General features: G+C 51.0%; 2 protein-coding genes across 2 annotated transcripts; one reads left to right on the top strand and one right to left on the bottom strand.

Annotated features, from left to right (window-relative positions):
• Nucleotides 1-366: 366 nt before the first annotated feature.
• Nucleotides 367-2,912, top strand: DND1 (DND microRNA-mediated repression inhibitor 1). Its single transcript, XM_049649396.1, has 4 exons — nt 367-674; nt 808-925; nt 1,323-1,784; nt 2,455-2,912. The coding sequence occupies exons 1-4, from the start codon at nt 651-653 to the stop codon at nt 2,910-2,912; spliced, it is 1,062 nt and encodes a 353-aa protein (XP_049505353.1). The 5' UTR covers nt 367-650.
• A 471-nt stretch (nt 2,913-3,383) lies between these two features.
• WDR55 (WD repeat domain 55) lies at nt 3,384-7,751 on the bottom strand. Its single transcript, XM_049649395.1, has 7 exons — nt 7,239-7,751; nt 4,908-5,008; nt 4,738-4,825; nt 4,467-4,646; nt 4,278-4,377; nt 4,021-4,190; nt 3,384-3,937 (listed from the first exon to the last, which is right to left on the bottom strand). The coding sequence occupies exons 1-7, from the start codon at nt 7,427-7,429 to the stop codon at nt 3,619-3,621; spliced, it is 1,149 nt and encodes a 382-aa protein (XP_049505352.1). The 5' UTR covers nt 7,430-7,751; the 3' UTR covers nt 3,384-3,618.
• Nucleotides 7,752-10,134: the final 2,383 nt, after the last annotated feature.

Below are 10,134 nucleotides of genomic sequence, written 5' to 3'. Positions count from 1 at the left end.
TCAGCAGCTTTGCATATTTCTGTTCCAGCAGGAAGACCTGAACAATGGTCAGAACACAGACTTTTTATTATCATTATTTTATTGGTAATCACAGGCCAAAATGGTCAGGTATTACACCATTTTTCATAGGAGGTCCTGGGGGTTTAGTCTAGTCTGCGCTACAGGGACCCATCCTAAGGTCTCCCCTGCAGGATGCTAACCAAATGGAGGGAATGCTCTCCACAGCCAACCGTCAAAGGTCCAATAAAATGACTCAACCACTGGAGCCTGCTTGTGTCACTATTGCTTAGCCCTGCCTTTCCCTGTGGGAGCCTGGGCCTCCCATTTCAACCACTTAATTGGTGTAAAATGGGGAGAAGAACTTACATTAGGCGCCACGAGCTCTTCCCCAGGGTGAAGGGTGCTGCCAGCCAGCGCACATCCATGCCCTAGGAGGTGAGACTGCGAGCACATCCACCCGCTAAGGTTCCTAGCTTTCACCTGCGGGTAGGTTTCCGCAGCGCACGTGCAGTGGATACCCCCACCCCCTTGGGAGGCGGGGTCGTGTTCAGAGCCAATGAGAGCTTGGGGGGTGGAGGGGTAGGGAAGCTTCCAGAGGCAGACGGGGGAGGAGGTTATAAAGCGAGTACAGAGTAGCTGGCGGGATAGCCATGCAGTCCAAGCGGGAATGTGAGGTAAGGTGGTTAGCGAGATGGGGTCGACAAACGCCACCAGCGCTGGGAGTGGGGACTCCTTGGGCTGCAGCTCCACAGGCGAGGTGGCGGCGGCGCGGTGATCCGCCATTCCAACCAGCCCTTTCCCCTTCAGCTGTGGTGTGAGAGGGTGAATCCGGAAAACAAGGCAGCTTTGGAGGCATGGGTCAGGGAGACGGGCATCCGCCTGGTGCAGGTGAACGGGCAGAGGAAGTATGGCGGGCCACCCCCAGGTACGGTAGTCCCACCCTACGCCATCCTTGATGGTCCCGGCTGGCACCCTCTTGGGGGCGGGCGGGGCGGGGGGGGTGTTCTATCCCGGGGCTGTGCAGTCAGAAACCTCTAACCCGTTGCACCCCTTCCACCCAAGAAGCTGAGAAAACTTGTCTGTAGCTCTCCACCCACCCCGCCCGTCCGCCCCCTCGAGGGAGGGTGCCGGTCTTAAGGTGCACCCACTCTGCTAGCCCCGTTGTTAGTTCGGGCGCCTAGTTATGCCCGCGAGTCGGGGTGCGAGTGTTGCGCCCATTTCACAGATGTTTGCACATGGGCTCTCTCGCGCTGGGTTCCTGGGTTCGAACCTGGAACCATGCGGTAGGATGACGGTGCTCCTTTCCCACCCACTTCCCCCAGGCTGGGTGGGCAGCCCGCCGCCGGCCGGCTCAGAGGTGTTTATCGGGCGGCTGCCCCAAGACGTGTACGAGCACCAGCTGATCCCACTGTTCCAGCGCGTGGGCCGGCTCTACGAGTTCCGCCTGATGATGACTTTCAGCGGCCTAAACCGTGGCTTCGCCTACGCCCGCTACAGTTCGCGGCGCGGCGCCCAGGCCGCCATCGCCACGCTGCACAACCACCCGCTGCGGCCCTCCTGCCCGCTGCTCGTGTGCCGCAGTACTGAGAAGTGCGAGCTGAGTGTGGACGGGCTGCCTCCGGGGCTGAGTCGCCGCGCGTTGCTGCTCGCGCTGCAGCCCCTGGGTCCCGGCCTGCAGGAGGCGCTGCTGATGCCCAGCCCTGGGCCAGCGCCCGCGCAAATTGCGCTGCTGAAGTTCAACTCGCACCGCGCCGCCGCCATGGCCAAAAAAGCCCTAGTGGAAGGTATGGGAGCTAGGGGGTGGGGGGGCCGCTGGTTGGGGCCAAACACATTATGCCGTACACTTTTACACGTCAGCATATAGTGTAAAGAGCAAGATAGTAGCGTTAAGAATCCCTGAGTTTTCGACCTCATGCTATTTAACCTGAGATTTTTAAATTTACGTTTGTGCTACCTACCAGCTACCATCTATGGTAACTTTAAAGCTTTCCAGGCATTATCTTGTAACTTAATCAGCATCCCAGTGACACACACAGACTGATCTTCCTCTTTAGATATGAAAAGAGACAGTTTTGAGATTGATTCGCCCAAGGTAGTCCTACCGAGTCTACCTTTAATCTACTGTAGAACTTCCTTCCTCAGGCTGTTTTGAGAATTAGGTGGCACTTAGCACATTCCCTGATTCTTAGCAGGTATTTGCAGTAAAGGTTAGCTATTATGATGGTTATAAGGTAGACAAAGCCTGCATCAACCAGCATTCCAACAAGGAAATTTAGGAGATAGCAGTTACTACACCCCCTTTACAAAGAAACACAATGAAGCCTGGAGAAGTTGCTCAAGGTTACACTACCAGGAAATGGGGAGGCTAGAAATTAAACAGGCTTGTGTTGATAGGGCTTGGGGGCTCAGGATCCAGGGGTTCGACCTGCCCTTGTCTCTGCCTTTTTTCTGCAGGGCAATCACGCCTCTGTGGAGAGCAGGTGGCCGTGGAGTGGCTCAAGCCAGATCTGAAGCAGCGACTCCGCCAGCAGCTGGTGGGCCCCTCCCTGCAGTGCCTACAGCCAGAGGGCAGTCGGTTGGCCCTGGCCAGGGACAAGCTAGAGTCCCAAGGGGCTCGGGGTGCCCTGCAACTGTTGTGCCAGCGGATGAAGCTGGGCAGCCCTGTGTTCCTCACCAAGTGTTTGGGCATGGGCCCTGCTGGCTGGCACCGCTTCTGGTACCAGGTGGTGATCCCTGGGCATCCAGTGCCCTTCAGTGGTCTCATCTGGGTTGTGCTGGCCCCAGATGTGCAGAATGGGCATGAGATGGCTAAGGATGCTGTGTCTGCAAGGTTGCTAGAGGCACTGAGTGCTTCTAGAGCCAGTCTTATACCGACTGGTGGGGCTGAGGCAGGTACCGTGGTTAAGCAGTGACCATGTCCTCTTCACAGGCAGCCCAAACGAGTTGACAGAGCCTGCATCAGTCCCCAGCCCAGCAGGCCTGGGCAGCCACCATCAGATTTCAAAGGGGGAGGAAGATGGGCTCTGCCCTACCTCTGACACAGCCTCCCCTTTGGGGCAGGGCCCCAGTACACCTGGGACAGCTCTGGTTTGGCTAAGTTGTGGTGAGGGACCTTGCCATGCCCCTCCCAGCCCAGGGACTAACCTTGGCCCTTTGGTATTCCTTGGCCGTTCTGTGTGATACATACACAAACCTTCCTCCTCCTCCCACAGCTTAATATGAATCTCACTTCTTATTTTGTTGATTTGTCATTTTTGTTGATTTTATTTGGGGGCTGGCTGAGCCAAAGGTTCAGAAATCTGCTTTATGTCCCCAGTACTTTACATTCTGGTGTATGTGTGATGTTGGGTTTTTCTATGCTGGTTGTATTTATATTAAAAGCCTGGTTGGTGTACACCTGTGTCCGTGCTGTCTTGCCCCAGCTGCAGGCTTCTCTTACACTGGTAGAGTAGCCGCTACAGGGCAAGTGCTTTGTCACGCGCGCCCTCGGTCCTGCATCTCTAGCTATGCATCTTGTGCGCTGCACAAGAGTATGATAAATAAATAGCCTCTCTGGTATCCAGCCCAGGAAGCAAGACTTCCCCAGGGAGGACCCATCTTGAGATTCACCTCATCCCCTCAATCACTTTCATCCTCACTCTCCTCCCCTTCCTTCTGAGCTGTGGAGCCTTCTTCCTCCCTGAGTCCTGCAAAGAAGTCATCTGTGCTCCAAGCCTTACTGCTTAGGGCCCGGAGGGGCCCTCCCTTTTTCTTCCGCTGGCGGTAGTCATCCACTACCACAGTCCGCAGCTCGGCCATGTTCCAAAACTTAAGGCGCTGGTCATGGCCACTGCTGGCCAGGAAGCAGCCACAGTGGGAAAGGGCAAGCTTCTCCACAGGCTCTCCAGCATGCTGGCCCACAGTGCCCACCACTCGGTTTGGAAGGATATTGACAGCCCTGGGCAGAGAGAAAAGAGTGTTGGGTCCTGGCTGGTTGGGTCTGACCCTCATGTGATCTTAGGACTCTCCAGTTTCTCTCACCTGATGATTCCATCAGTGGAGCCAGTGCACAGCAGGCTCTCAGTGACTGGAACCATGCAGTCAATAGACTCAGCTCTTAGGGCAAACCGATCACTTGTGGCCCCAAAGCCGTTCCAGTTGAAGAGATATATAGTACCTTCACTGGAGCCACAGGCCACCTTCTTTCCATACTGTAGGGAAATGGAGAAAAACATGTCTGTGGCACTCCTTCAGACCAGATTGCTAGCATAATCCCAAACTCTCATACCCATCTGTACTTTCATGAGGGTGACCGAGGTCAGGTCTCCAGACTGCGGCTCTGAGAGCAGTTCAAACCGGCGTCGCCTGATGTTGAAGACACCAAGGCAGCCATCCCCACTGTAGAGAGAGCAGAGCAGCAGGCTTGGCCAAAGCTCCCAGTGAGGGAGACATTTAACAGGGAAGGGGAAGCAGCTTTGAGGCTGTACCTGGCTGTCAGCAGCAGCTTCTTAGCTGGGTCCAGAGTCATGTCGGCAATATACTCCTCGTGCTGCCGCATATCCATTAAGGGGCCCTCCTTCCGCTGGTCCCAGAGCCGGATGCCACCTGTGTCATCCCCAGTGGCCAGGACATGCTCATCTACCAGCAGGAGACTGTTGATGGGGGCACTAGAGGTACGGAGCTTCTTGAGCCATTTTTGTTCCAGTAGGGACTTAACCAACTTACCCTTGACCTCAACACACAATTGGCTCCCCTTACCCATGAGCCTTGGATATGCGTCTTTCCAGTCGGCCCTGCTCCACATCTAGAACGTGGATGGCTTTGTCCTTGGAGACAGTAACAAGTTCTGGGGGAAAAGGTGCTCAGGTCATGGTGCTGCTCACTGATCCCTTGCCACCATATCCCTGGCTGCCTTCCCCAATACTCACTCTGCCCATCTTCAGAGAAGACCACGGCTCGACAGGATTTGAGGTGGTGACCTGAAGACCAGAGCTCCTTGGTTTCTCCCTCTTGGCAGGAGTAGGAAAAGCTGGGGGGGGGGGGGGGAAGGGGGGAGGAGACTGAATGACCCCAGATCTTGGCAGCATGGAACATAAAGACTACTCAACCTTCCAACATACCTAGGAACTCACACTTGCACACCACCAAACCCAAAGAGCTCGCCATCCCATTTTTCCGCTTTCAGTGAGCTTCAAATGTTCTGTCTTTAATTCAATATACGTTAATTCAAAGTGTATTTGCTCAGGATTTTGTAAGCTGACCCCACAACATCATTACAAAGCAAAGCCCCAGCCTCAGGAAATACTAGATCTGGACCACTATGGAGAGCATGAGATATTTACTGAAGTCAGAAGAGCCCCAGGAGCTGGAAATGTAAAAATCAACAAGACAGGGCTCTTGTACCCCGGGTAACAACTGATTACAGGACACTGTGGCCACATGGCCACATGATGAAAAGGAGGTAGGATCAAAATGGAGGTGGAGCAGAGAAACACAAGACTGAAAGCTCAGCTTTGAGGCAAATACTTGTCCACAGTGTATTACCAGTGCCTACCTCAGAGCAGATCTTCAAAAAGGACCAATGACTAAGTGCTTGCCAGTGAGTTTCAGATGAGCAGAACTGTATCTGCTTATTGTTTGCTCTGTCCCAGTGCCTTAAAGATGAGAGCCCTGGAAAGCTAAGGTTACGAAATGAGTTGGGTCATGTAAAGCAATTCACCTGGCAGATACTGGAGGTACATATCAATGTCTCTTCTAGGGTAGAGACAAGGAATGAGGTGGGTTCCACTGGCAGGAGTGGAATGGCTGAATCTGGAAAAATGAGTTAGACTAGACTTGGGATCATAGGCCAAGCAGAATTATGAATTTAGTCCTATGGGAAAAGGAACCTCTTTGGAATGGTCATGGGAGAAGTCAGAAACCTGCCAAAAGGCAGTGGCTGGGAGTAGAGAAGAGGAGAAAAACCTGACGCAATGAGGGTGTGAGTAAAGCTGGAGGTCCAGAGGTACTCCCAAGTGTATGGCATGAAGTATGAAAGGCAGTAGAACAGAACCCACATTTGTTGAACTCCGGTGCTGTAGTATATACACCTGACACTCTGCAACATAGGTACAGACATACCTCCTTTCATTGTGCCTCACAGATACTGTATTTTTTACAAACTGAAGGTCTCAGCGACTCTATGGTATGTATGTCTATCCATGCCATTTTTCAATAGCATTTGCTTACTGTGTGTCTCTGTGTCACATTTTGGTAATTCTTGCAAAATTCCAAAGTTTTTCATGATATTTGTTATAATGATCTGTGATCGTGATTATGACTCACTCAGATTATAGTCAGTATTTTTTTAGCAATCAAATATTTTTTAATTAAGGTATGTATATTGTTATTTAGACATAATGCTAATGCACATTTAATAGACTACACTATCGTGTAAACTTAACTTACACGCACTGGGAAACCCAAAAATTCCTATGACTCACTTTATTGCAATGGTCTGGAGCCAAACATGCAATATCTCAGAGGTAAGCCTCTATTATTATTCCTAATTTTGAAGACGAAAATATGGAAGTTAACTTGCCCAAGGTGACTGAAGCTAATGAGGAGGCTGAGGTTTAAATTCATTAAGTAAATCTGACAGCACAACTCTTCTGGCTAAAACCTTCAGTGGCTTTTCACTGCTTCCACCCTACTTCTAGTTCAAAATCAAACACGTATTGAGCACCTACCCTTGTCTAGAAGCAGGAGATATAACGGAGAACAAAACGGACTACAGAATACAGAAAAGTGTTCCTCAAACTCCACTCATGACCCATTAATGAGCTGCAACCAGCATTTTATGTGTGTGCCTGCAATAACGATTAATAAACAGATACATTTAAAAGATAAGAGGATGAATAAAACACAGTTAAGGGGGAAGTGAGCGAGGGCCAGGTAGTCAAGACTTTAAAAGCCAGATTAAGGAGTTTGGACCTAATCCTAAAAACAAGGTAAACTATTGAAGGGTTTTAATCAAGAAAGAGAGGTGGTGGGTTTTGTGTTTTTGAAAGATTAAAACAGGCAAGAAGCAAAGTGGGGGGACCGCATTGAGCCTGTTTCAGGGTCAGGTAACTAACTGGTTTAAAACCAAATGCTGTTGAACGAATAAGACCACTTCAGTCTTCTAAAACTTGTCTCCCTGCAACTTTTCTCTCCTCGTCCCACCTCTATCCCTGGGAAGCTTCCAGATCCGGCAGACCCCAGCCCTGCCCAGCACTTACACGTACACGTCCCCGTCCACGTCCCCCGCCGCCAGAAAGTTGCGGGTCGGATGGAACGCCAGCCCACTGGCTGGAGCTTCCAGCACGATGTCTTCCGGAGTGTCCCGGATGCGGATTGGGGCTTCCGTGGAGTTGGGGTCTTCCTCGTCGTTCTCATCCTCCACAGGCCTCTCCTCACACGTGCGGTCCATGCACCAGAGGAATCCGGACCGCTCAAGAGCGCACCGGTAAGCCCAAAACCCTTCCACACGGCTGGAGGAGGGGCCCAGATTCCCCTTCCGCCTTTGGGGCGGGGCCGGAAGTGGCGCTAAGACGCGTAAAGTCCCGGCAGGCTGCAGGTATCGTGGGTGTAGTGCATCCCAGGGACCTGGTCCTCAAGTTGTAGTTCCCCGTGTTGCCGTGGCCCTTTTTTTTGGCCAGGTAGACGGCACAACCGTCATTGCTCTCCTTGGTCAAATCACCTAAAGTTGGGAACTGCCTTTAAGTCCTTTCCCCTCATCCTGATCGATGCTGACAGGTAGGGTACTCCCTCCCGCAACTATAAAGGATGATTTGCCGCCCTCGAGATAGCAGAAGGGGACGCCAGCAGTTCGTGGCTTCGTGAAGCCCATGGACGGCCTCTAGGTTAGTCCTGCAGCAGCGAAAGCCCCACACCGCGAGAATTTGATACGCGGGGTCTTGGACAGCAAGCACCTCAAGCGCACGCTTAAGCTGCTGCGTTGCGTGCTCCACATTTTCCGGGCCAAAGGAACAGCGTCCTGCCGGTTCCTACAGTTTGGCTGCATACTCTCAGTGGGGCAGACCAACAGTGCTCAGAGCTGCCAAGGAGTTGCTGAAGAGGAAAATGGGCACAACAGTTGACGTTCTGAACATTCTGGTTACCAAAGGCTCCATAAAGATGGGAGCACTCTCTGGTGGGGAACATAAAGAGCACAGCTTCTGTGGTTGAAGAGAAGTTTCTCACATAACTGTAATGCTAAGCCTTCTAAGACATATGCTGATGCCCAAAGCCCTTAATAAGAGGTGAGTGAGGTGAGGGACCTCAGAGAAGCTCTATGTCCTGTGTGAATGGAAAAGTTGCCATGTGGTGTTGGGGGTCCTTGTCACTCACCATGTGGACAACCAGAGGACCTCGGTCATGTCCACAAGTCTTGGTGATATTTGCAGAAACTGATTTTAATTCTTTTAATATATTTTTTAATGTTTATTTCGAGAAAGAGTGTGAGCAGAGGGGAAGGGCAGAGAGAGAGCAACACAGAACTCAAAGCAGGCTCCAGGCTCCCAGCCGTCAGCACAGAGCCCGATGGGGGCACAAACCCCATGAGATCATGACCCACAGATCAGGAGATCATGACCTGAGCCAAAGACCCACCCTTAACCGGCTGAGCCACCCAGGCACCCCCAAAAATTTTTTCTAAGGTAAGCTCTACAGCCAGTATGGGGATTGAACTCACACCTTTAGTTCAAGAGTCACATGTTCTACTGACCAAGTCAGCCAGCCAGGCTCCTCTGTAGAAACTGATTTTTATTATTTAACATAACCTCAAGATGTTATTGTCTTCATAATATAACCAAATATAAACCTTAGAACTGGATCATTTGGCCCTCTTATTTCCTCCCAGTTCAAAATGCTTGCATTTCTTAATAGCCAGCATTTTCTTAGATCTGCTATTGGGCTCAATACATTCAACCCTCAGCACAATCATCTTTGTAATCTTAGGCTTTTGCTAGAAAATCAGTTTAGTGTGCCCACCATAACCACTCTGCTTCCTGTCATAACGCTGCTTTCCCTGGGCTTACAGAGAATCTTTGCCTTTTTTGTACTGTGTACACTCTGTGGGGTTGGTGCTTGCCATACTTCTTGCAGAAAGTCTGGCAGGTTTTAGGAACATTGACTATGATTGCAAGAGCTCTGCTACCATGGAAAGAAAGAGCCAGAAACAATTTTTTTTCTAATGTTTTTTATTTATTTTTGAGAGAATGCAAATGAGGGACGAGCAGGCTCCATGGTGACAGCAATGATCCTGTCGTGGTGCTCAAACTCACGAACTGTGAGATCATGACCTGAGCTGAAGTCAGATGCTCGACCGACTGAGCCACCCAGGCACCCCCAGAAATGAATTTTAAACTGAGTCAACTCCCAGGTCTTGTTTTTTAAATTAAGCTCTATGCCCAACATGTCACTTGAACTCATGACCCTGACATCAAGAGTCACATGCTCTATGGACTGAGCCAGCCACACCCCCCCAAACGCCAGGTGTTAAATTTAATGACCCTCTAGGTATCTTTATCTGAGCCAGGTTTCTGTGACCCTTAACTGAGACCACTGCTTCAACCATGAGACCAGGATGTCCTTTACTGTCTGATATTAGGCATTCTAGGTGCTGTTGCAGACAAGGCCCAATTTCATCCTTCTAGGTGCCATGCACAAAGCTGGCTTCCTCAAATGATCTTGCCCTATCAAGCTAAAAGTGACCAAAAGCAAGGCAAAAAGTTAAGGTGGCCTTCTACCTTTCTTGGACAGGTCTTAGGCTCAGGGTAAGAAGTGGCAGCTAGGCATCCAGTCAGAAAATAAATGATGACCCTATGAGCACCAGACCTTAAAGTGCTAGCAATGAGCAGAGAGGGGGAAAAGGTTGGGGATGGAATGATTCGGAGGCCAGGGACCCACCTTGGGCATTGACAAACATTTCAGGGTGTTGAAGGGCACCAAACCCTGCTGGCCTAGCATAGGGAGCCCCCCCAAGGCACTTACCAGGATTCTCTCTTCAGCCAGAGAATCAGCAATTTGTGCTTAGAATTACTAAAAGCACGGGGCGGGGGGGGGGGGGGGGAAAAATTCTTTTTTTTTCCCATGATTGTCCTCAGGTACCTTCACCTAGAGCTTAGTCCTGCA

The sequence above is a fragment of the Panthera uncia genome, assembly GCF_023721935.1.
Source record: "Panthera uncia isolate 11264 chromosome A1 unlocalized genomic scaffold, Puncia_PCG_1.0 HiC_scaffold_17, whole genome shotgun sequence".
Classification (NCBI taxonomy): Eukaryota; Metazoa; Chordata; class Mammalia; order Carnivora; family Felidae; genus Panthera; species Panthera uncia.
Note: the sequence above shows the minus strand (reverse complement) of the source record. Positions and strands in the feature narration are given on the sequence as shown.

What these genes read in the sequence shown, in the direction of transcription:
- DND1 (XM_049649396.1), top strand. Translation starts at nt 651, where the DNA reads ATGCAGTCCAAGCGGGAATGTGAG. An exon ending in AGTCCAAGCGGGAATGTGAG is followed by an intron (nt 675 to 807) that starts GTAAGGTGGTTA and finishes TTTCCCCTTCAG; the next exon opens with CTGTGGTGTGAGAGGGTGAA. An exon ending in CAAAAAAGCCCTAGTGGAAG is followed by an intron (nt 1,785 to 2,454) that starts GTATGGGAGCTA and finishes TTTTTTCTGCAG; the next exon opens with GGCAATCACGCCTCTGTGGA.
- WDR55 (XM_049649395.1), bottom strand. Translation starts at nt 7,429, where the DNA reads ATGGACCGCACGTGTGAGGAGAGGCCTGTGGAGGATGAGAACGACGAG. An exon ending in AAGCTGCTGCTGACAGCCAG is followed by an intron (nt 4,378 to 4,466) that starts GTACAGCCTCAA and finishes CTCTCTCTACAG; the next exon opens with TGGGGATGGCTGCCTTGGTG. An exon ending in CCTCGGTCACCCTCATGAAA is followed by an intron (nt 4,191 to 4,277) that starts GTACAGATGGGT and finishes ATTTCCCTACAG; the next exon opens with TATGGAAAGAAGGTGGCCTG.